The sequence below is a fragment of the Mixophyes fleayi genome, chromosome 12 (assembly GCF_038048845.1).
Source record: "Mixophyes fleayi isolate aMixFle1 chromosome 12, aMixFle1.hap1, whole genome shotgun sequence".
In the NCBI taxonomy this organism is placed as follows: Eukaryota; Metazoa; Chordata; class Amphibia; order Anura; family Limnodynastidae; genus Mixophyes; species Mixophyes fleayi.
Window position 1 is genome coordinate 67,780,386 of NC_134413.1, and position 27,414 is coordinate 67,807,799.

A 27,414-nucleotide genomic window follows, 5' to 3' on the forward strand; every position below is an offset into this window, starting at 1 on the left:
GTTTTTTTTTCAGTTCCTGACACGTACCATAAAAAACTCAGCTTGTTTTTTATGTTTTTGCTGCGTGACTTTATAACTGTTTTTCCCTTTTCTTCACCCGCCCAGAATTCCCCAGTAGACTTCCTGGAAAGGATCAGCCCACAATATTTAGTATAACTGGGCTATAGCTGATGCAGGCTCATATACAGGGAGGACACAGACTGAAGAGGAAACGGCTCTCTCATTCTCCAGGTACAGTCTGTTTTCTCTCTGATCCCTTTGCAGGGCCTCTTCAGAAACTTTCTGTCTCAGCTGTTCATGTTGTTTTTAGTTTTTTTCACTCCTAACTAAACTGGGTAAACCATAAATTGTGTCTGTATTCATGCATATAACATAGAAGGCACATTATGTAGAGAAATATGATTTTCAACACAAAGCTGAAGTAAGCACAGTCTCATTGACCTCAGTGTTAAGCACATAACAGTAGTTTTCTTTAACTTCTGCTTAATTAGCGAACTAAAAAAGAAAGAAAAAAGTGTTGCATTTGTTATTTTTCCCTGAGGGAAAGGATTAGGAGTGTCTTGTAAGCATGTGCTATATATTACCTAGTGAATAGGGTGATGTGCTGGTATTAACTTAAATTAGACAATAAGTAACACGAACACAGTTTTTTGTGTTTGGAGTTTAAGTCCCCTCATCTGTAGGGAATGTCTAGGAGTCAGCTGCAAGGGTAACGTTTTCCTTTTCGATTAATTATATTCATACTGTTTATTTAAAACTGCTATTTTGAAATGAGATGTAGCTGGAGATGCATTAGTGTGCACCCCTTTCTTAGGCTGGGTACACACTACAGAAAATTTCTCCCGACGCGACATCTTTACAGATTTTCACAACGACTGAAAAAAAAAAGTCCCGATCAGAATGCTGATTCATGTGTACACACTATACATGATTTAAAATGTTCAGTGCGAATACCTTTTATCCTTGCACTTATTTATACCTTAATGATTGAACAATTAATACCTTCTTATCTAAAATAACGACACGGACACCAGATTTAAGTTTGGCAAAAAAGGGGCGTATTTATTTTGTGGAAGAATTTTATTTTAAAACTCTGAATGGCGACGAGAGCGAAGCAGTCAGCTAATGACTAAACTTTAAACCAATACAGCGTAAGGTGAAACAATACCGCTGTCCCAAGACTTTACGGATCCCAAGTCTTTACGATTGGTTGGTACTAAACTTGGCGTCATCGTGACTGCCCCCTTCTGGACTCACATTGTCGCATACGACCGGATATCCTCCGCCCCAGAGGCCAAGAGTCAGGTTACTGCAAAAGGGGCAGTGACGTGCGGCCAATTAAACGGTAGTACCTTCGATTAGTCGCTGACTGCATTGCTCTCCTACCCACTGCGCCTTGTCCTAAGACAAGGACTTAAATTTAGTATAACCAGCTTATGCCGGGCGGGAGGGAGGTATCTGACATCCAGGACAAAGAGAGAGCCAGCCCACAGCTCCCAGGTAATTTATGCCCTCCTGGAAAACCACTCCCCCAGGAGTGATAGGCTGGCTGCCACCAATTGTTTAACCCCTAATGCAGTGCTGATGAAATATAGCACAAAATTTTAATTGCCCTCAGCTTAGGGCTTCACTTAAACTACCGTCAGATCTGTGCTCTACATCTGTCATAACCATCAGCTGAAAAGATGATTACTCTGCACACTCCATAGAGATCTATGGACACTGCCGGTCCTGAGTGCACACACACTGCAGGATTGGAACCACATTGTTCCATCATTGAACGAGATTTCTAGTTCAGTTTAAAAATCAAATGAAACGATATGATGAGCTAACGAACGATAATCGTTCATCGTTGGAGTGTACACACTAATGCAATATCGGGCCGAACGGTCGTTTATTGTGTGATTGGCCTGATTATCGGCTGAAAACCCTGTAGTGTGTACCCAGCCTTAGTTGTATTGCACTCACCCAGTTGAACAAATGGATAACAAGGTGTTAATAGGAAGTGACACTGGGATGTTGCCCAGATAGACTTTGTTATTGAATTTAAGGAGAACATAACAGGCCGTTAATGCCTTTATTGTCTCCTATAAACTAAGAGCTTCTGCTCTGAGCTAAGTACTGTTCCCCTAACTCCTATGTAGTTAGTGCTTTGGTGTTCCTTAAAACTTAAGACACTTTGAGGATAGGAGAATGCAATTATATGTGCTAACACATTAGCCTTTTCTGCTTAATGCAAGGTCAAAGGTCAAAAGTTTAAGCGCCCCTAAACATATCATTGTAGCTCACCAGAGGCATTTTAGTAGCACTTTTAGTTCAATAAGATAACCTATACTTGCCCACTCTCCAGGATGTCCCGGAGGTAAAGAATACAAAATTGGTAAGTATGAGATAACCTAATTTCATCCTTAGGGGCACCTATTTCTCTAATACCTGTACATGAATATATAAATACATATGTAAACCATATTTATGTAAATGCATGAAATATACATGAGTAAAAGTTGTTCTCCATTTCTTATTATGCAGCTTTTCTGCCCCCCCCTCCGTCAAATAAAACTCACTATTATGTATGAATTTCATATACATGTGTAATTATGGCTTGTATGTGTAAACAGAGTCAAAACCAAAATGCCAAACAGACCCAGAGGAACAGTTGAGACCCCATGAGGTCTTCGGTGAGGTACTGATTTAGGCCCCCCAATTCTCCAATTCATTCTTGTATAAATGTCTCTCCCAGACAAACTTGACACTGGTATATTTTTTTTTAAGTTATCATTTCTCCATATTATCATCACTTGCACCTCCTCTCTAATTCTTGTGTCTCTCTCATCACCAACCTTCCGTCATTTAACTCCTTTACCACCCCTGTTTATAATCCCACCCTTCTTTCATCATGACCCCCAGCCCCAGCACCCCATATATGCAGACTGCAGTGGAGCAGGCCAGTGACAGTTGGGTAACAATCAGTTCCCTCTGATGAGGATGCATCTGAGCTCTATATTCAGGGGGAACTTACGGTCACACATCAGTTCCCTCTCGAGTGCAGAGTTTCAGGAACATAGTGCACAGAGGGGAACTGATACTGACACCTCTCTCTACGCTTTTGTATTTGGCTTCCAGAATGAGAGTCACGCAGGTCACTCAGTGTTATCAATATACCATGTGGTGCCGGGCCGGCTCTTAGGCTCACTCCAGTGACATGGACATCACAGTCCTGAGGAGAGGATATCAGTTCTACATATGCACAGAACCGAATATTTAAGTAATGCCAAAGTGCACCTGGGAGTATGATAATAGCCAAGCACAGTAGTGCACCCTAAACTACAAAGTAAGCAGTACATTAATGCGAAAAAACCCATATTACTATTAACCTCCATTAAATAAATCCATGTTGACCAGCATACCAAATTAATACAATACTTTATGTAGCAATAAAAATCTGTAAAATGAATACTAATCTCCCCTCTCGTCCAATCAAATAAAAAAAAAAATACAAGAAGTGTTACAGTTATTCAACAAGTGCAGCAATCGCTCTTAGCTGCCAAGAAAACAAAAATAAATAAGCACAATTATGGTGTCCATTTTGTTGAAGATCATAAAAATTTAAGCAGATTCACACAAAAACGAGTCTTAGAATGCAGATGAAATGCTATAGTTTATCCTATAAAGGCACTAACAAGCGTTAGCCTCCTTCTAACACACACTTTGATTCAAGTGGGTGGGTGGGTTTCTGGGCAACAGAAAACCACCCTACGTGTGGCCCACTAGTACACTAGAGTTGACATGTCAGTATGTGTCATTGTAGTTAATATAACAGGTCATTTGAAAGGGGTAATCAATTTAAATTAGTCCTCCACTGTTATACAACTATAAGGTTATGGAACGCTCTAAGGGCCTGAGTCACTAAGGAACGTGCCTGCCGATTTTGTGTGTATCGTCTGCACAATCACTCTGCACATTCTCAGAATCGGACTATACACAACACAACTCAGCCACGTCCAAGTCATCTTCGAGCCTAAACAACACTTACTACAGCCAACGATTTCGGGGGGTGAGGGAAGTGCGTGGGGGGGGGGGCAAAGGTGGATGTACATAGGCAATGTACAGTTAGGCCGTTCACGTCAAACTCAGATGCACACAGAAGTACGCTGGTTTTCTGACGTATCTCTTTCACCAGCTAGAGGTCAAGTCTAATTCCTGAGTCTTAGCTATGTCAGTATCGTATGCATGCTATAACCAGTATCTACAAGTCTTAGCTATGTCAGTATCGTATGCATGCTATAACCAGTATCTATAAGTCTTAGCTATAAGTCAGTATCGTATGGTCTGCAATCGGGAGCAAAAATGTCTGTTATGTACGGTAGATATTAAGTTCACCCTAATAAATGTTTATCAAGTAAAAAAACAAAACATTTTTAAAAAAATGTCCATGTCTAATCCTAAATGACTATAATATTGACAGGTAACATTAATTGAATGTATTTTTTTTTTCTGTGCGTGCTTTTGAGATTTTATATTCCATTGTTTGTCTCTTCCCATATTTAGCACTGACTTTCTGAATGAACTAACCTGAGTGAAGTTAATTAATTTATTTAATAGACTTGCTTTGCGTCAATCCTTTAATTAATCCACAAAAATAATTCCCGTATATAAAACTGACTAGAGATCAGAGACGATATATTGGAATTTTGTGAAAATTGAACGTCGTGGTGGAAAAGGTCATTTCACTGAGGAGCATAATTGTGGTGATACACCCTCTAAATTCTGCTTTTACTTCCCCATTCCGCACTTTGCTGAATGTATAGTCTAACAATGAAGGTGCGGCTATGATGGTGTCACTTCATTCTGCTCTGTGGTGTAGTTGGGGTATACAATATAATTTTGGGTAGGACAAAAAAAATAGGGGAAATTCCAAGCAGAACGTGTTAGGCCAAATACCACTAGAGAAATGTGTGAAATTCCATCCAAAATGCGGACTGAGACGTATAAAAACCTGCCAGCATCTATTATTACTGTCATTGGTATTGTAACTTAGGATGACAATCATAGGGGTACACGGGATAATAACATTATCTTAAAGGAGTTGTCCATCGAGGTGACTATTTGTCTGTTCATGCAAGGTCTTAAATTGTACTAAATCTTTCTGTTCTGTCTTCCTTATGCTTTCTCTTTTGCTACATCTCTATACCTTCAGACAGAGCTGTTCATTTTGTAGTCTTATGATACAACACAAAGCTGCTTTCTGCATACAGTTGTGCCCAATGGAGATAGCAGAGCTGTGTTTTATTACAGGGCAAAAACAGTTGTTTTCGTGAAATTGACATGTAAATTAACTATAATAAATAGGCCCCAAAAGATCTTACCGTACTGTACTTACACAGATGATTCTTAAAAGGAATGTACAGTAATTAGTTCCAGATGTATGCTTTAGCTGTACATGCAGTTTGGGATTTCCTAGTTCTTTGTTCTCTCTCTGTAATATATGACTACACTGCATCTGGCTTATTGCAACAGAAACCTGACTGAGATATTGATAGGTTCTTAGTGGCAGCACGGTGGCTCAGTGGTTAGCACTTCTGCCTCACAGCACCGGGGGCATAAGTTCGATTCCTGACCATGGCCTTATCTGTGTGGAGTTTGTATGTTCTCCCTGTGTTTGCGTGTGTTTCCTCCGGGTGCTCCGGTTTCCTCTCACAATCCACAAACATACTAGTAGGTGAGTTGGCTGCTATTAAAATGACCCTAATCTGTGTGCATGTATGTTAGGGAATTTAGACTGTAAGCTCCAGGGGATTGGTGTGAGTGAGTTCTCTGTACAGCGCTGTGGAATTAGTGGCGCTATATAAATAAATGATGATGATCTCAAAAGAACAAGACCCCTGGCCCCATAACCAAGCTTGCCATACACATAGTTGTTTCTTTCAAACCTCGCACATACACTCACTCAGTATAAAGTTACAAGTAACACAGATAAGAGTCAGTTTACCATATACCTGCAGATTGTATTCACTTTTATCACTGCATCACAGTGTATGACACTCCTAGTCACCATTCCCTTCCAAAAAAGTCTGGTACAGATCTATGTATTGTAATTTGTGCTGATTTATTGGCCAAGTGAGTTAAATGATACAGTAAAGACGGCTGCGTCTGTATGCTACTATTAATGTCTCAACATTTTACATTTAACAAATAAGTTGCTATAAATGAATGAAAAATAATAACAATTATATGTAATTGTGTTTGAGTGTTGTGACCTGGGCCTCGGTTTCCAGGGCCTCAAGAATATCTACAACCCTCATCTATTGTCATGTGTGTGCTCAGTGCAACGATGACTTCTCGTATCTTTATTGATTTATTAATAAGCAATGTCTTACCAGGGCCGTCTTTCCCATTGGGCACAACGGGCAGGTGCCCGGGGGCCCTGCAGCCCAGGGGGGGCCGTCAGAGGCAGCGCAAGAAAAAAAAAAAAAAACCTGAAAAAAAAAAGATGAAAATACTTACCTTGCAGTCAGCTGGTGATCCGGCTCCCTCCCTCCCTGGTCTCCTCCTCCGTGCGGCGCTCGCAGTGCATGTCGGGCGTGACGTCATCACGCCCGCCTGACATCCATTGCGGAGCGCGACGGTGGAGGAGACCAGGGAGGAAGCCGGATCACCAGCTGACCGCAAGGTAAGTATTTTCATCTTTTTTTTTTCTTGCGCTGCCTCTGACGGGATCCCCTGGGCTGCAGGGCCCATATATATAATCACTTTTTTTTATATATATATATATATAGGGGCCCCGGTGCACGGCTTTGCCCGGGGGCCCAAAATGTTGTTAAGAGGGCCCTGTGTCTTACTAAAGTTAAAGGTGTAGCCGTTTAGTATGAGGAGATCACATCCAAGCCAATGGGCATTTCCAAGAATGTTCCCACTGAGGGCAAACTTAAACTATAGCGGCATCCTACAAGCCATTTTGTGTCTGTTTCTACTGTGTAGGTTAATAGTTCACTAAATAATAGTTCAGGATTAATATTATAATGGTTTATAATCCAATGTATCTGAACGGCACAGGCCCTGCTCTTCTTGAACCAATAGGCTGAATTTTTGAGTTTATCGCGCAGTAGGTATAGGTGACAATTCCACAATTCTTCAATTATGTATTATATTATAATGGCTTATTCAATACGATTAATTATTCAATTTTCACGAAGTTGTCATTATTCTTATCTTTCTGCAGTATAATGATTTTCTACCTCCTGCTCCTTGTTCTTCCACTGGTGAAAGCTGATCATTATCGGGATGATACACTGGATGCTGAGTGGGAGCAATGGAAGAGAACGTATCAGAAGCAATACAATGGGAAGGTAATGTCTTATTTAGCAGTAGAAGTCATTGCTTTTTAATGTCTGCAGTGTGACTGTGGACATTGTGAATGTCAACAATCACACTGTCCACAATTTTAAGCTGTCACCAGAATGGAAGTGTTGGCGTTCAGTTTGCCGATATTTCCATTGACGGAAATGTGACCGCATTCCATATGCAGCAGGTGATCTGATTGTCGGTGACTCCTAACCAATCAGCTGCTGCATAGAATGACAAAGCTTGGGGTGTGAATCCCTCAACCAGGCCCACTAATGTAACCTTTCTGCAAGCTCTGGCTCAGACACTGAAGTACTGGAGATGGAACTTAGGGAATAACCACCATAAAGGGCTACATGGGGAGTGCTAGCTAAGTACCAGTGATCGTCTAAAAGTGGACAACCTATATCATTGTCATAATTTATTTATTTATATAGCACCACTAATTCCTCAGCGCTGTACAGAGAACTGACATCAGTCTCTGCCCCAATAGAGCTTGCAGTCTAAATTCCCTAACATACATACAGGCTATGGACAATTTAATGACAGCCTATTACCTACTATTATGTTTTTGGATTGTGGGAGTAAACCCACGCCAACACGGGGAGCAGGGCCGTCTTTCCCATAGGGCACAATGGGCAGGTGCCCGGGGGCCCTGCAGCCCAGGGGGGCCCGTCTGAGGCAGGAAAAAAAAAAAAACCTGAAAAAAAAAGAAGAAAATAATTACCGTGCTGTCAGCTGGCGATCCGGCTCCCTCCATGGTCTCCTCCTCCGTCGCGCTTGCAGTGCATGTCGGGCGTGATGTGATCACGCCCGCCCGACATCCATTGTGGAGCGCGACGGAGGAGGAGACCATGGAGGGAGCCGGATCGCCAGCTGACAGCACGGTAATTATTTTCTTCTTTTTTTTTCAGGTTTTTTTTTTTTTCCTGCCTCCGACGGGCCCCCCTGGGCTGCAGGGCCCATATATATAATCATTTTTTTTTTTTGTATATATAGGGGCCCCGGTGCACTGCTGTGCCCGGGGGCCCAGGATGTTCTTAAGAGGGCCCTGACGGGGAGAACATACAAACTCCACACAGATAAGGCCATGGTTGGGAATCAAACTCATGACCCCAGTGCTATGAGACAGAAGTGCTAACCTCTAAACCACCATGCTATAAACCCTTGATCTAAATATACAGCACTATCATACATACATAATTTGTTAAATACAAAAAAAGTACAAGTTTAAAAAAATAAAATAAACGTAAAACAAATATAACTTGTTGTAAATGCAACATGAATCAATAACAATTCATCACCATCATCATCTATTTATATAGCACCACTAATTCCGCAGCACTGTACAGAGAACTCATGGAGATCAGTCTCTGCCTCATTGGAGCTTACAGTCTAAATTCTCTAACACAGAGATAGACTAAGGTCAATTGTAATAGCAGGCAATTAACCTATTAGTATGTTTTTGTAATGCGGGAGGAAACCGGCTCACCCGGGAGAAACCCATGAAAACACGGGGAGAACAAACACAATTGGTGTTGTATGTGTTGCCATCTAGACACACCCCATTGCAGCGCCTGTGATATGTACAGTAAATTAAATAAAGTGCAATTGATTTAATAAATAATAATATGATAGTTTCCAATACCTAACAAGAGTAGTAAGGAAATAATAGTAAATGTTTGCAGCAATTACTGACACTTAATTACTGAGATTTAAAGTACACCTGGGAGGCAGCCATATGTCAGCCCCACAAATATTCTGCCTGTCACCTTCACTAGAAATAAGCAACATAACAAAGGCTGTGCCTCATGCCCGGTGGTAGTCATATTTCTGATGGTAGAAATACCGACGTATTTGACCTCATGCCTCCTGAATGTCCACTGTGTGTAGGTGACAGGAACACTTTAATTTCACATCAATCAGTGGAATGTAACAGAAGAGACAGACAGACAGGAGGTAAGTCAGATTATATGCTTAAATGTTATGAGCATATCTCAAAATCTTTCTGCTCTGCACACTGGATATTGAACAACTGTGGTAGCAGTAAGGAGATTAAGAGGTCAGGAATTCCAGAAACGTCCAGCAATTGGAACGCAGATATTCATAATTAAATAAGCTCCAGGAGTGACAAGGATGGAGAAAAAAAACTTTCCTGAGGCACACCTGCCAATAGTCTCGATTGTCGTGGGACCGTCCTGATTTCCACTGGTTAATGAGGTGTGGCCTACATGAGAATAACTAGAAATGGGTGTATCACGGGTGGATCAGACATTGGAAGGTTTAGGGCATGGGAGGTATACATAAGGGTCAGGGCAAGGGAGGTATACATAAGGGTCAGGACAAGGGAGGTATACATAAGGGTCAGGACAAGGGAGGTATACATAAGGGTCAGGACAAGGGAGGTATACATAAGGGTCAGTATGAGGTATAGCAGACACATAAACAGGAGCAGCAGAGATATACGTAGCCTCTGAAATACAGAACATCTATTTTGGTAGCAGATATTTTACAGACACTAAAAAGCATTTGAGCTGACGATTTGATTCACCTGTATTCTCTCCTCTTTCACAGCATGATGAACTCTTGAGACGTCTGATCTGGGAGAAAAACTACAAATTAATCTCCACCCATAATCTAGAGTATTCCCAGGGGCTGCACACCTATGACTTGGCTATGAACCGCCTAGGAGACATGGTGAGTTACTGTCATGAAGAGGGGGCAGGGGGTAGAGTTCAAATGTCTTAAAGGAACGCACACTTGGGAGAAATATGTAAATGGCTCAAACAGATAGGGGGTCCTATTTATGAGCCTCCAAAGAGGTTTTATTCTGCAGTTTTGGGGGGATTACTGCATTTAAAGGTAAAGAGGCTATTTATTATTAGAGGATCTCCAATATCTGCGGCGGTCCGATCCTCTTCAATCGCAAATGCAAAAGTTCTGAGCTTGACCCCTACAGGGGCATTGGTCATTCTATCCTATGGGGAGAGCACCGCAGGAAAAGAATCTATGGATCCCTCAAGGTCAGGCTAAGTGCTCCTCCCCATCGCAAATTTGCAAAGACCTGTAAGTAAAGTGATTGCCATCACTTTACTGTAGACTATTTGCTGGTCCCGGCTGAAGAAGTTTTATAAATAGTAACATTAAGTAATTTATGATTGAAATAGGGAAATGATAATCAATGCGACATAAATGTAATGGGTCATAAATAGAACCTCTTCGTATGGTATATAAAGAAAATATTGCAGAAAACAGTGGAAAAAAACACTGCTATCAAACTGTAAGCAAGAGTAATACCAAGTGGTTTTTTTTTTGTTATATTTTTTGCAAAACACAATGCTTTTTTTTCTAGGTTTATTCTCTGTGATTATTTTTTTTACTCTGAGGCTTTTATATTATTAAAGCAGGGTTGTTATTTTAGTTGTGTTACTCTTGAACATGACACAGAAATGCTTTATAAACACAAAAATATCAAAGGAAAACAGCAGCGCTAATCTGTGCCATATCTAAGGACATTTCATTTACTGAGTGTATGATAAATTGGTCATGTATTTAGTGAGTAATGATATGCTGGTCATTTGACTTGCTGGGTATGCTGTGCTGGTCAATTCACTTGCAAAATATGATATGCTGATCATTTGCTGGGTATAAAATTCCAGTCACTGATGGGTATTTTATGTTGTTAATTGTCTGTATATAACCCTATGTTAGTGTGCTGTGAAGTAAGCAAATATTTGTTTAGCTAAATACAGATATAGACATGCCTAAGGGTTTACACACACCCAAAAACATTTGCATTTCCATTATTAAAAGGAATGTTAGCGCAGAAATCCATTCAGGAATCGCACAAGGTATGCTCACTAAGAGATTTTGGATTTCACATCCTACCTCACTGAGAATGAGCTGTACTGTATTATACTACTTTGTTTTTACAACTGATCTACTATTCTTGTAAATTAGAAAGGATTAATTTTTGCAGAATTATCCTAATCCCATTTGCACCAGAGCATACATGATACTCTTGTAGGCACTATGCAACACCTAGGAAACATGTAATTGGTGGAAAGTAGGATCATCATTATTTATTTATCATCACTAATTCCGCAGCGTTGTACAGAGGATATTTGTCCATCACTTCAGTCGTTTCCCCATTGGAGCTTACAGTCTAAATTCCCAATCACCCACACTAGGGTCAATTTTGATAGCAGCCAATTAACTTACTAGTATGTTTTTGGAGTGTGGGAGGAAACTGGAGCACCTGGAGGAAACCCACGCAAACATGGGGAGAACATACAAACCACACAGATAAAGCCTAGGTTGGGAATTGAACTAATGACACCAGTGCTGTGTGGCAGAGGTGCTATAAATGGAGTACTACTCTATAAATTGTTATGGTACAGCTCCAAGCTTCATCCCCAGTTTCTTTTCTTTCCAGACCAGTGAAGAGATTGTGAGGACAATGACTGGACTCAAAGTTCCAACACAAGATAGAGCCATGAACATCACGTCTGAGAAGGATGAGGAACTGGTAGCTCTCCCCGACTCTATTGACTATAGGAAAAAAGGCTATGTGACACCAGTCAGGAACCAGGTAATATGACAAAGGCAACTATATCTATTATTTAAAATATAGTATATTTATATCACTGTGTTGTGCTGTGTGATGCCTCTGGATTTGCTTGGAGCTCAAGTGAAATGTAGTCGGAATAATATTAACATTCTAGATTTAATAGTTTAGTAGATTGACCTGTTCTAATAGATATCCTCCAGCCTCTTGTGGTGACTTGGGGCTAGATTTACTAAGCTGCGGGTTTGAAAAAGTGGGGATGTTGCCTATAGCAACCAATCAAATTCTAGCTGTCATTTTGTAGAAAGTACTAAATAAATGAAAGCTAGAATCTGATTGGTTGCTATAGGCAACATCCCCACTTTTTCAAACCCGCCATTTAGTAAATATACCCCTTGGTGTCTAAAGTGGACAAACATAGCTTGGGAAACTTTTACGTCTGAAGGGTCACAATCAGTTTCAGAAAATGTATAATCACATGATTAAATTCACAGGATAACGCCATTCAGCAGCCAACACAGTAGAAGATACAGAACATTGTCATTAACATTGGGAACTTTTATTGAAACTCAGTTTTATTGTTTTATAATTAAAACCTAAAGCTGAGTTTTAATTTAACTGGTAATTCCACTCACATAGTATTTGTGTAATTAAAATGAATATGCTGAGATAATGGCTGATATTTCAAATAGGACTTCTGTCTGAAAACATCTGTTAAAGTCAGGAAAACAAAGTCAAAGCCATTTGACAGATGTATTGTTTATACCTGACCTTTTTGGCAACATCTGTAACCATAGAAACAATCAGTGCTGTTGTTTCCTTTCTTACAGATGTTGTCCAGAAAGGTCAGATATCCATGACCTGTCAAATGGCTATGACACAATGTGTTTCCGTTTTCGACATGCCATGTAAAGCAGAAGTCTTTTTGTTCTCATTGAACTGATCTGACTATTAGAGGACGTTGTACCAGTTTAGGGGTCACACCCACGGCTGTATCGGCTCAATTGCCCAATTTGGACAACAATATTTTCACCTGTGTGTTCATGACACAATGTAGCACTCACAAGGTCAACATAAGGAGTAATCTGATCTACAAGCTCTATAGCCATGTTCTGTTTTAGTATAAGATGCCAATAAGGAGAGAGGAACAGTGTCCATATTGGGAGAGGAACATGAAGACCAGTGGACATCCATTACTCAAACTTAAATGCAGAGAGAGAAAAAGATGTGTCATTACATTCAGTACATTAGGTTACATTACATCATTACATACAGGGATAATAACCCAACTGTATTACTTTTCTTTCTTGATTTCCCATTAAGGGTTCCTGTGGGTCTTGTTGGGCTTTTAGTTCTGTGGGAGCTCTGGAGGGACAGCTCAAGAAAACAACTAAAAAAATAGTGGTACTCAGCCCACAGAACTTGGTAGACTGTGTCAAGAAAAATGACGGATGTGGAGGAGGCTACATGACCAACGCTTTTGAGTATGTGCGAGATAATAAAGGCATCGACTCTGAAGCAGCGTATCCTTATGTTGGAGAGGTAAGTTATTCTAATACAATAATTGTGGTGTAAGAGATGTTGTTGTGTACGTATGGGTAATCACCTAGTCCATGAATGATGATCCTTTATTGGAGGCCCAGAATGCATACAAGACAACCTAGGCAAGATGACTGGATTTTAGAAATGGTTAGTGTTTGTTGCTTTTAATTCCCTACAGCAGTGGATCCCAAACTTTCTCAGCTCGAGGCACCCTTAGGCTCTCCATAATTTTTTTCAAGGCACACCTAAGCAAAAATAATTACCAAGTAGTCCCCTGTCTTGCTTATCACCTGCCCTGGCCGCGGCACCCCTTTGAGATCACTACGGCACCCCAGGGAGCCGCGGCACACAGTTTGGGAACCACTACCCTACAGTCTGAAAGTCATTGTGTGGACAATTATACAGCAAACCGTCGACTGTCATTTATCTAATACTATAACACCATCTAAAATCCATACAGGCTAAGTAGTATAAGACCTAAATAAAACACAGGAACAAACTTGAGCATCTTAGGGCCCAATCAGTCCTGCTATATATTGAGTTTAGCAGCAGTCTGATTTAGCAGCTATTAAAAGTAAAGCTGGGTACACACTACACTGTTTTCGTCCAATAATCGGCTCAAACAGCCGACATACGACCGCTCGTTCAAAAGTCGGGTCAGTGTGTGTAGTGACTCGATGGTCGAAAGTCTGCCCAAATGGACGATTGTCGCCTCATTTGGTTGGTCGTACCGTTTAATATTTTCATTCCAATCTCGATTCCGCTGTGCAGTGTGTATAAACTTCTGACCGATCCACAACAGTGAGTACGAAATTACAGTCATTGCTCATGACAACATGGCTCTAAAAAGTCGCTAAAGGGACGTCCGCTCTTCCCTTTATCGTCCTAAACAAGGCTAGTGTGTATGCAGTCCATGGACCGAGCGGTTGGTTGAAATTTCTGTAGTGTTACCCAGCTTTAGTTAGTCAGTTGCAGTGTTGGGTATTGTTCTGTTTTGGAACAGTTCCAGAGAATGGCAGTGACATTAGCTAGAGTAGAGTTTTAGTACATCTTGTATGCTTATATCACACAAAATATCTCTTTGGATTTTGTTGTTGTTTAACAATCATGTGTGTTCTGTAATAGGATCAGACCTGTAACTACACTACAGCTGGGAAAGCAGCCAAATGTAAATCTTATAAAGAAGTGCAAAAGGGCAGCGAGAAAGCATTGAAGAAAGCAGTGGGGACGATCGGGCCCGTGTCTGTGGGGATTGATGCCAGCCTCTCCAGCTTCCAATTTTATAGTAAAGGTATGTATAAATACTGTCTGCTAATAATGTATGAGGGGTGTTTGTATTTATATGTTATATAGAAAATGTAACTATATTAAGAACACTGTCAAGCCTCTATTATCTCTTGTGAATATAACATTTTATTACATTATATTGTGTACTAATAGGGTAATGTGGCTGTCGTTGACAAGCTGCATCTCTGCGCGGATGTTAGGTATATGTATACGCATTTGTACACCTGACATATGCCTGCCGCAAAATACTGCTGTCCTGTATGTTGGATGTACGGTGAGATATGTGCAACTAAACATACACACATAAGACCACAATTTTTGCGACGTCATTTTTATGTGCACGTTCCAGGCACAAAACGCGTCACACTCTAAATGAGGCCCAAGATTATAATATGCGGTGTAAAAATGAACTACTCTTTGACTGGAGGCTTCCCCCTGTTATGACCAAGCCAGAACTTTTACTTTTGGAGGGCAACTGTTTGTTTCCATTATTGTTTTTTTGTTATAAAAATTACATTTAATATTTGGTAGAATATTGTGTGTCATTACATCTAATCCAATCACTCCCTCTACATGGGCTACCTATGCCAGCTCTGTGGCACACACACTATTTACCATGAGAAAGTATGGATAGGGTTACCACTTCTTTTTTTAATATACAAATCAAGGACTGCTCATAACTTACAGGTTGTTGCTGCTCACTACTAAGAGATTTTGTATCTCACTAATAACAAGGCAATGTATGAAAGAGGAGGACCGATAAAACATAGTTTTCTTTTAAAAGAACATAACATGACACTATTAGTAGTAATCAAATTAAAAGAGATTTTTATTTTAGTATATTTAAAATATAGCAAAGTGAAGACTGGTTTCAAGAAGTGGAGACCAGTAGAAATATCGGGTAGGGTACACTTTTTCGATACCGATATAGGCGACAGTGACTAGTGCAACATAAAAATTCCGAAGACTAACAGAGATCAGGGAACTGTCATAGTCATGAGTATTGTACAGGAAGATACAATTATTGAAATTAGCCTTTATATGGCACCACAAGAGGTCCGCATCGGCGTACAGATTACAAGCAATAAGACCGTACAAGTTATAACAACACAGAACAATAAATGAGTAACACTATAAATCGTAAAGCTCCCAGCAAAGCTGGTAGTATGCAGTTACAGGAAGGATGGAAAGGGAGGGGGGAGCAGGGTAAATATGGCACAAACTAAGAATCTGTGCCCAAAAGTGTGGGCACAGCTAACAGGTAAGGAGCTAACGAGAGAGGTGCAATGATATGCAGGAGTAGAGTCAAGGGCGGAAAGCCTGAGGAGGAGGTGGGCAGTGTAGTTGGAACAGAAGTAATAGGTAATGAGACAGGAGGGAAGAGGGCCCTGCTCGTAAGAGCTTACAACCTAAAGGGAGGGCAAACAGACAACAGGCACAAGGGGGAGTTGGCAAAGGAGATCTGGGGAAAAAGTGATTTGCTACAGAAAAAAATTTGGTCTCTTTGAATTGTGCAATCCTGCAATATAACTGTCTCACATCAGCTTCAGGCGATTGAGCTTCTCCATAGAATTTAATAGAATAAACGATAAATTGCTCATTCTGGAAATCATAATTTATTCTAGGCAGGGAAAGCTTGTTCTCATGAGATTAATCGCATAAAGTTGTGCAAAGTTCTATTGTGTTTCTTTTTTTTAAAACAATTAATCTAATGAGATTCAATGGTAGAGACTGGCCCTAGTACTGTTCAGTGAAGGATTAAGACTGTCTTGGGACTTAGACCTCTTAAAATGAGCTCATGACTACAGATATCGCAGACAGCAAAATACACTTTCCAATTTAATATCCTAGTTAACAACATGGAAGTTGAAAGGTATATTGAGGATGTAAATTGTGTAATACTCCGTGAGATGCTGTACAGTGTAAGGAGGTGAATTTGTACTTTATCAGGCCAAGGCTATTCTCTCCACGGGTTCGCTTCTTTTGATTTTCTTAACACCAGAGAGGTAACGAGGGTTAACCACAAAAATAAAGATGACAGCAATATCTTCCAAAATAGTTTTACTTTCTTCAGGAGGGCCCCTGATATAAATTTGGTAATAACGTAGCAAATTAATGTCAGTTTCAAACCATTCACATAGGACTAAAAATTCATGTTCACAAAACAAGTAACAAATTTATACTTGTGGAACTTTGCATCCCCGGGCGTTTCTGTCAAAATAAATCATTAACCCTTGCATAAATAATTGGATAACATTAACTGATGCATTAATTACCATTGTCTGTACACATCAATAACATTCGGATTTAATAATCCAACACGGTATAGATACGGATTTGTCAAGATAGCCTTAAAATCCAGTTTATATGCAAATTACTGCGCAGTAAATGTCACCCTAAGCATTTAATCCCCATTACATAATTCAGTACTCTTCTGTAGAGGTGGTACATGTGACGAGTTGTCCCTAATTGTTAAGTTACTTAGCGTTGCGGCTGATTGGGCGTAAGTAAAACCCTGCAGCTTGAGGGGAGTTTAATTTGTCTACAATTTAGAACTGTCTGTGTCACACAGACTAGGGGGTATATCAACTAAACTGCAGGTTTGATAAGGTGGAGATGTTGCCTATAGCAACCAATCACATTCTAGATGTCATTTTGCAGAATGTACTAAATAAATGTTAACTAGAATCTGATTGGTTGCTATAGGCAACATCTCCACTTTATCAAACCCACATTTAGTAAATATAACCCATAGGTGCTTTTAAGATTGCAAAGTTTTTTGTTTATTATTTTGTGTCCTGGGGTAGCTTTCTATTTTTAAGTCAATGAGAAACGTGCAATTTAATATTTAAAGGCTTGGAGAGAAGACCTCTTTACTGCAGGTGTTAGTGACCCTGGGGATTTGGTTGCAATATCTGTAATTCCTCAATTCTGACACTTTTCATCCAACTACATAGAGGCTTTTAACAGTTCAGTCCTGAATTATCTATAGCGGGTAACAGTTGTAATTGTCTACTTCCTAAAAAGATTGGAATGAGTCATTTAGGGTAAAGTCTCTGACTGATTAAATACACTGATGTTGCATTAAACAGATCTGCACATAATATTATGGGATACCTGGCTCTTTACTGACAGTCGTGGGCTGCACTCTGTGGCTGAGATTCTGCAGCAGGGGAAGGGAATTCCCTTCTAACTTCTCAGCACAAGTCCTGGTGCTCTTGTGCTCACTGCTGGGGGTACTCAGCTGCCTGTCCCTGTGCTCTCAGCCTCTCTCCTCAGACATCCAACATGGAAGTTTTTCACCTCAGATTTTTAAACATGGAATTTTCCCACCAAAATTCAGCTGCTGTTCAATCAGCCTCAGGGGTCACATGACCAGTCAGTCTCAGTGGTCACATGTCCAGTCAGTCTCAGTGGTCACATGTCTAGTCAGTCTCAGGGGTCACATGTCCAGTCAGCCTCAGTGGTCACATGTCTAGTCAGTCTCAGTGGTCACATGTCCAGTCAGCCTCAGTGGTCACATGTCTAGTCAGTCTCAGTGGTCACATATCCAGTCAGTTTCAGTGGTCACATGTCTAGTCAGTCTCAGTGGTCACATGACCAGTCAGTCTCAGTGGTCACATGTTCAGTCAGGCTCAGGGGTCACATGTCCAGTCAGCCTCAGTGGTCACATGTCTAGTCAGTCTCAGTGGTCACATGTCTAGTCAGTCTCAGTGGTCACATATCCAGTCAGTCTCAGTGGTCACATGTCTAGTCAGTCTCAGTGGTCACATGACCAGTCAGTCTCAGTGGTCACATGTCCAGTCAGGCTCAGGGGTCACATGTCCAGTCAGTCTCAGTGGTCACATGTCCAGTCAGTCTCAGTGGTCACATGTCCAGTCAGTCTCAGTGGTCACATGTCCAGTCAGTCTCAGTGGTCACATGTCTAGTCAGTCTCAGTGGTCACATGTCTAGTCAGTCTCAGGGGTCACATGTCCAGTCAGTCTCAGGGGTCACATGTCCAGTCAGGCTCAGTGGTCGCATGTCCAGGCAGTCTCAGTGGTCACATGATCAGTCAGCCTCAGGGGTCACATGATCAGTCAGTCTCAGTGGTCACATGTCCAGGCAGTCTCAGTGGTCACATGATGAGTCACCCTCAGGGGTCACATGATCAGTCAGCCTCAGGGGTCACATGACCAGTCAGTCTCAGTGGTCACATGTCTAGTCAGTCTCAGTGGTCACATGTCCAGTCAGTCTCAGTGGTCACATGTCCAGTCAGTCTCAGTGGTCACATGTCTAGTCAGTCTCAGTGGTCACATGACCAGTCAGTCTCAGTGGTCACATGTCCAGTCAGGCTCAGGGGTCACATGTCCAGTCAGTCTCAGTGGTCACATGTCCAGTCAGTCTCAGTGGTCAAATGTCCAGTCAGTCTAAGTGGTCACATGTCTAGTCAGTCTCAGTGGTCACATGTCTAGTCAGTCTCAGGGGTCACATGTCCAGTCAGTCTCAGGGGTCACATGTCCAGTCAGGCTCAGTGGTCGCATGTCCAGGCAGTCTCAGTGGTCACATGATCAGTCAGCCTCAGGGGTCACATGATCAGTCAGTCTCAGTGGTCACATGTCCAGGCAGTCTCAGTGGTCATATGATAAGTCAGCCTCAGGGGTCACATGATCAGTCAGCCTCAGGGGTCACAGTCAGTCTCAGGGGTCACATGACCAGTCAGACTCAGGGGTCACATGTCCACTCAGACTCAGGGGTCACATGTCCACTCAGATTCAGGGGTCACATGTCCAGTCAGAGCCCCCTCCCCCTTCTTCTTCTGTGCAGACTTCTAAAACCAATGTTTTAACTGAGCTATTGACAATTAGGTTAGAGAAAAGGCCAAACACAACTGATATAAATCCAAATACAATTACTATAAAATTAATTTGTTATTGGCAAAACATACAATATTAAACTCAAAATCCATTGACTATATCCTTGTATATTTTAAAGTAACACAAGTCGATTAAATGTGTATGTGGCCAGTGGCATAGGTACCGCCACACATACAATCAGTTTCCATAAGCAATTACAACAGATAATATAGGTAATTACAGCAAATTATGCAGTGATATAAATAAATCTAAATGTACACACATATGTTTCTATGTGTTTCCATATATATATATATATATATATATATATATATATATATATATATATATATATACATACACACCCCGGGGGTACTCAGCATTTGGTTGGGGTATCACAAATGGACATGAGTAAGATGATAGAACCAGTAAACCCTCTCCAAACATTTTTTCAAGTCACCTCTATCACCTTCAATACATTCCTGTCTCCTCAATGCTGCACAGAGTTTCAGTGGGAAGCCCTGCTGGAGTAACATTGTTACACCACCACAATGAAGAGCCCATTTGCATGTAAGCCGACCAGTTTAGAAATCTTGTCTCTCTGTCAGTCTTTATTTCAGAAGATGCAGCGGGAATCACTATAGCTCCAATGCAGGACATCTGTGATGGAATCTGTAGTGCTTAATGACAACTGCCATCCGAATAGTTTGTATTTAACACAAGGATGTCATTAAACAGTGCAGATTCCATCAGAGGAGTCCTGCTATGAACAATTGTGATCTCTGTTGGCCCGTTCTGGTGTAAAGACCAGAGAGGGAACAGACATTCAACCACATCTGTCTTGAACTTGCACATTATAGCAATGTTATGGTGGAATAACAATGACACCCTGCACAACCAGGAAATAGGGGGCAGGGGGTATTTATGGTGATTGGTGATTGAATGAACATTTATTTTTTGACATCTTACTAGTCCTTTAATACCAAATAGTTTAAGTTGGAGTCCTTGGTTCCCCTACAATACTTCATTCCTACTGGTATCTAATATGTATGACATTTATATCTCTCTATTTAAAATATTTGATGTTTTGGAATGATTGTTGATTTTTGTTTATATTACTTAGATATTTATAATAAAGCTTAGGCCAAAACAATATAACCATAGTTAACATGACCCCTTACACACAGTTTCAAGTGTTCGGTTATGTAGCAAAATACAACTACAAACAAACTAAAATAGGCCATGTGTTATTTTTTCTAATTACCTGTATTCGCCCACACTTATCAATCCTGACCCCAAAAAATTCAAAGTTGTTTCTCCTTCTTGTGGGAACAAAAGCTTAAAAAAAAAATGAAAAGATTTTTCCATAATCAAAAAAGGTCACATCACAATTTAGCATGGAATTTGAAGACCCCTTAAATGACTTGAATGCTTCAAAAGCAGTATTTCTTTTTTTTTGGCCTAAAAAGTTAAACTGTATGACACATGGGGCTAGATTTACTAAACTGCGGGTTTGAGAAAGTGGAGATGTTGCCTATAGCAACCAATCACATTCTAACTGTCATTTTGTAGAATGTACTAAATAAATGATAGCTAGAATCTGATCGGTTGCTATAGGCAACATCTACACTTTTTCAAACCCGCAGTTTAGTAATTATACCTCCTGGTCATTTGCGATTCTTAGGGAGGAATTAATTTGCCGGCAATGTGGCGTGCGGACATTGCGCCGCGCACATTGTCGGCAATTATAGCAAAATTCACTGTTCATTCTTCCTCGCACCTCTATGGGGTGCCAGGAAAAATGAATGGAGATTTTACATAAGTCTCCACCGCGAAATGTCTCACTGACATTCCGGAGACACTTCGCAGCTGATTGAATTCCTCCCTTAGCCCAGGTTAGTTCTACCATCTATATATTCTTGTTTAGTTTTACCTGGTTACAATCTTGTGTCTCTTTTTCAGGTGTATACTATGACCAAAACTGTGATGCAGAAGCTATAAATCACGCCGTCTTGGCTGTGGGATATGGAGCACAAAAGAAATCCAAGTACTGGATTGTTAAGAACAGGTATTGAAGACTCTATAACAATTTATAATATTAAGAGATGAGCTAAGTTGCAGTCAATTTTAGCCCACATTGGAGGAGGTTCAATTTGGCGTAGAGTGTCTCTGAAACGTCCGTGTAGACTCCTTGAGCCGATGTCATGGCTGGAATCTCCGCTCGTTTGTCCTTACATCCCATAGTGGTGCGAGGAAAAATACACATACAGGATTCCTACCGTAATTGTCGGGAGTGTGCGCGATGTCCGAGCACCACATCAGCAGCAATTGAATCTCCCTCGTTGAGTTTCACAGGCCATATGTCACAGGTGCGAAATTCCAGCGATACAATCTTGAAGTTCGGCATTTGCAAATACCTCGTTCTGCATTTTGCTGAATTCATAGGCTATAAATACAGCTGGGTTGACGAAAGTGTCACTTTATTCTGAATTGGGTTGAATAAAACTGTTAGAATTCTGGTTGGACCAAAATTAATAGAGGGTATTCCATGCGGAACACTTAAAGCTAAATTTCAACAGAAAAAAATTGTCAAAATGTTGAATTAGGCAAATTTTCTTTGGAACAGTTTTGAAAATTCCACTCATCTCTGATAATTTGGAACAATACTTTTTAGAATGAATGCAGGACAGATAATAATCATTGTTTAATACAATCTCTCATACTTGCTCACACACTCACCATATGTACAGCTTGGTGCAGTGGTTCCCAAACTGTGTGCCATAGGCTCTCTGGGGTGCCTCTGCGATCTCACAGGGGTGCCTCGGCCAGGGCCAGTGGTAAGCAAGGCGGGGGACTACTTGGTAATTATTTTGGATAAGGGGTGCCTTGAAAAAATTTTGGAGACCCTAAGGGTGCCTTGAACTGAAAAAGTTTGGAATCCACTGGCTTGGTGAATTACTATTTGCAGTATTCATATTATTATTGTTGAAGTGTGCTGGACTGACAAAACATGTTTTAGCGTACAATGATTTTAAAATGCAAAAAATATGGGATTAGATAGGAATGATAAATAATGTAATAGTATTTGATGTTAATTTGCTAGACATCTCAGATGTTCAATTTAGAAATTGTTTGTAACAAAAAAGTTCTATAGTTTGAAACATTGTGTGCGTTGCTGAGATGCAGAGTGACAGTTGAAGATGGAGAGAGAGCTGACAGGAATCAGCTGTAGAGAAATAAAGAGAGCTGTCAGGATTTAGTTGGACAAAGGGAAAGAGAGCTAACAACATTAGCTGGAGAGAAATAAAGAGAGCTGACAGGATTTAATTGGACAAAAAGAAAGAGCACTAACAAGATTAGTTGGAGAGAAAAAAAGAGAGCTGACAGGAGTCTGTGAGAGTGGTTAAGAGAACCTCTACAGAGAGATACAACAGGATCGAGGTGTCACCTGAGACTGATCTAGTACCTGAAGAAGAGGGATAATTTAGACCACCCAGAGAGATAATTGACAACACTCAAAGACTTCTACATTCGCCTTACCAAAGATCATCAATTGTACATATAGGCCATGGCCCAGTGAAAATATTGTCAGATTACACATATTCGCCAAGGAGAGACTACCTATATGAACAAAGCTGCCCCACATATAGAGAACGGACTCAACTATGAGGATTCATATCTTCAAACTCTAGTTTATTTAGTAGCAGAATAGAACAGGATTACAAGAGGACCCATGGTTCTGATGCTTACTATGTAGGACTGTTAAGAGAAAAGTAAGGAGAGTTGGCAACAGTCACTTGACTAATCAGGGTTCCCCTGCACAAGACCACTAGTACCTGAATGATAACTTAATTTCAGATACTATTGAAGCTAGGTTCTTTAGAATATTTCAGTGCTGGTAAAGGGAGAGACCCAGGAAAGTCATCTCTGGGTCTCGTCTCACCTGCTCACCAGCATAAATAAAGTGTAACAATATGTTAAGTAAGCTACTATTAGAATCAGTCAATATTGAATTTATTAGTGGCCATCTCTATCCTGTGTTTTGTGTCTGTACCATCATCATCATCTTCTATTTATATAGCGCCACTAATTCCGCAGCGCTGTACAGAGAACTCACTCACATCAGTCCCTGCCGCATTGAAGCTTACAGTCTAAATTCCCTAATATACACACACAGACTGAGAGAGACTAAGGTCAATATAATAGCAGCCAATTAACCTACTAGTATGCTTTTGAAGAGTGGGAGGAAACCGGAGCACCCGGAGGAAACCCACCGAAATGCAGGAAGAACATCTACACAGATAAGGCCGTGGTCGGGAATCAAACTAATGACCCCAACCTTGTACGAATCTGTTTTGCTTTTATGCATGATTTATATTATGTATGATTCATTTTATGTATGCTTTGTTATACCGACTGTCCTGCGCTGCAGAGTTTTGTGGCATTTTACCAATAAACGATTATGATAGCGATTGGAGACACCCGTTTAAGCTGCTGTTCCTCCACAGGGTTATTTAAACATTTACCTATAACTAGAAAAACTATTTTAAAAAAATGCTAAGATAGGAAATACAAATAAAATGCAAACATAAATACATTTTATAATAAAAATGCAAAGAATTTTAGTAAAAAAAAAAATTAAGGTGACCATTACAAAGATTGACTGAATGTTGATCTTGGGTTTTTTATGCCACATATTGTGGATTCCTAAATGACTATTATCATTATGACATCTGTTGCCCTGACCCTATACTGCTCTCTGCCTCTCCTGTGTTGTCTACACTCTTCCTACAAACATTCTCTTGCTGTTATCTTGATGTCTTTATATTCTGAAACTGTGAACAAGACAGGAAACTTTCCAAAGCTTGTCTTTAATAATCGTTAGATCAAAAAATAAAATAAATGTAACACCAAAGAATGCAAGACTCAACCTGTTCCAATTAAAACCAAGAAAGAGCTATACTGCAGGAATTGTAACAGTAAGAATGGTCTACCATGTCAGAGAGGAAAGGTCTAAAGATAAATTATTGTCTGGAAAGTTAATTCCTTTTCTCACCCTGTTTAATATGCAATTCTATCAAGAAAGATTCCATGTAGCATCATGATGTATTAATTTTGATTATTTGATGATTCATAATATAACTGTTTCTGCTTTCTCTTCACAGCTGGGGTGAGGAATGGGGGGATAAAGGCTACATCCTAATGGCCAGAGATAAAGACAATGCCTGTGGAATTTCGAACCTAGCCAGCTACCCTCTCATGTGACCTGTCGTGGAAGTACATTAAGCCGACTTGACTGCCGAGAACCAGTCCACTTATGTCACCTATTTGATTACTTTGGTCTTGTCAAAGGGTCATTCTCGGCATTACCCGAGTCACACAAGTTTACACACACAATCACAAATATTTTGTTGGAGATTTTTTGCACATGCAGGTTCACACTCCCAAAAATGAAACATTTCTCCCTATAGTAAAACTTTTTAATAGTTTCAAATTCTCTTTAGGTTTTTGAAATGTCATTTTCACACATTTTTTTTTAAATCCTGTCCTGCGATTTTCAATAAAAGAGTAAATAAAAACCTGTGGTAACTATTTACACTAGGTCAGGAATTGGGGTTCCTAATTTATCTAATTTAGGTTAAGACGCTAAAGTCTTCCACATAAGAGCAGTTTTGATTGGTCTATGTAGTGTGGCAGCTAATGATCATATGATAAGCTCTCAACGCAATCACATTTGATTGAGTATAATGGAAAAAGAATAAAGTTGGGTGCACACTACAGAAAATTTCTCCTCATGCGATATTGTTAACAATTTTACCAACGATTGAAAAAAATAAATAATAAAATTCCCGATCAGCAGCCGATTCATGTGTACACACTAAACATGTTTTACAAAATTTACCTTCAGATCTGTGCTCTTCATCTTTCATAACCATCGGCTGAACAGATGGTGACTCTGCACACTGCATAGAGATCTATGGACACTGCCGGTCCTGAGTGCGTACACACTGCAGAATCGGAACGTCATCGTTCCATTGTTCAGCAAGATTTTTAATTTTGTTTAAAAATCAAATGAAACAATACAATGTGCTTTGTTGGATCGTTGGAGCGATATCGGGCGAAATACTCATTTACAGATAATCGGCTGAAAACCCTGTAGTGTGTGCCCAGCCTAAGTAGAAAGTACTTGGCTCAAATTCCAGGATCAGCACACCCAGTATGTACAATGACCATTTACCTATAGATATGGTTGTTCAGATTATATGTCACCTGCCCTGTCCAATGTTATAATAGGTACATTCTGTTTAATGTTAACTCACCCATCATATAATATGGGTATATATAATACTTGGAATACAGGTTCCTACAATAAGGGACTTCTCTCACACACTTGGACCTGGCTCAGAATTCAGGCACTGAATACCACAAAGGGATCATTTTTCTTAGGCTTCTTTATGTTCTTTTTATAATTTAAGACGAGAGTCTGGCACTCTTGGGTTTTTATCCATTTTTTTTTATCATTGATGTTAAAGATGAAAGGTCAGAATATTTTCCGCATTTTGAATTATATTTGTGTTGTGATTAGTGTATGTTTTTAATAAATAAAAAAAACAAATGTGATTTCAATTTCTGGTTACTTTATTATTTCAAATATATGCTGAATTAGTAAAAATGAGCTAGTAATTGCCCAATATGAAGGTATCATTTCTGAGATAAAGTAAATAGTTGTAATGGTATATTGGAGATTAGATTTATATGACAATATAAGGTCACATTGCCGCAGACCGCTTGTTTTTATGCAGCTCATGGAAATCCGAGACGTCTTCTAATAATTTAGGGGTTGATTATTTTTTATAATACACAAGTTTTCCTAACGAACACTGAACTGGTGACATCAGAATTGATTAGAAGATATTTCCTCAGAACTCACAGTTTATATAGTTATTATTTACATTAACTTTTAGATTCATTAGCCATATATGTGCATTCTCCATACTGTAAAATATATGGATATTTGAAGTTGTCAAGGAGATGAGGACGGGATTTAGTTGGATCAAAGGAAAGAGAGATAACAACATTAACTGGAGAGAAATAAAGAGAGCTGACAGGATTTATTTGGATGAAAGGAAAGAGCGCTAACAAGACTAGCTGGAGAGAAATAAAGAGAGCTGACGGGATTTATTTGGATGAAAGGAAAGAGCGCTAACAAGACTAGCTGGAGAGAAATAAAGAGAGCTGACAGGATTTATTTGGATGAAAGGAAAGAGCGCTAACAAGACTAGCTGGAGAGAAATAAAGAGAGCTGACAGGATTTATTTGGATGAAAGGAAAGAGCGCTAACAAGACTAGCTGGAGAGAAATAAAGAGAGCTGACAGGATTTATTTGGATGAAAGGAAAGAGCGCTAACAAGATTAGCTTGAGAGAAAGAAAGAGAGCTGACAGGATTTAGTTGGACGAAAAGATAGAGCACTAAATTGGCCTTAAAGTGTCAATATGTTGGAGAGTAAGTATATACATCAATATATGTTTAATTTTATCTATTATGACCAGGGCCAGATTAACCCGAGGTCTAACTGGGCTATAGCCCAGGGGCCTCGGGCATCCAGGGGGCCCTTCAAAGTCCTCAGCAGCGCCCCCGCCCCCGGACCGATCAATGCTGCTGAGCACTGTCAGTGCAGTCATCCGTCCCCGGCACTGCTCAGTAAGCTCCTTACTGAGGAGATCTCGCGAGAGTTCACGAACTCTCGCGAGATCTCCTCAGTAAGGAGCTTACAGCGCGCCACGGAAGGAGAACTGCACTGACAGGTAAGTGCTTGGGGGGGAAGCCTCGCGGCGGGCGG

At 40.2% G+C, this 27,414-nt stretch overlaps 1 protein-coding gene across 2 annotated transcripts; it reads left to right on the forward strand.

The window, feature by feature from the left end:
* The first annotated feature begins 124 nt into the window (after positions 1-124).
* On the forward strand, positions 125-26,199 carry LOC142108808 (cathepsin K-like). 2 transcript variants are annotated; one of them, XM_075192684.1, is made up of 8 exons: positions 125-231; positions 7,220-7,346; positions 9,916-10,038; positions 11,777-11,932; positions 13,232-13,450; positions 14,576-14,741; positions 21,535-21,640; positions 24,738-26,199. In XM_075192684.1, the coding sequence occupies exons 2-8, from the start codon at positions 7,224-7,226 to the stop codon at positions 24,835-24,837; spliced, it is 993 nt and encodes a 330-aa protein (XP_075048785.1). In that variant the 5' UTR covers positions 125-231; positions 7,220-7,223; the 3' UTR covers positions 24,838-26,199. The 2 variants fall into 2 exon arrangements, with proteins under 2 accessions (XP_075048785.1, XP_075048787.1); XM_075192686.1 differs by having other exon boundaries at positions 156-222; positions 7,213-7,346.
* Positions 26,200-27,414: the final 1,215 nt, after the last annotated feature.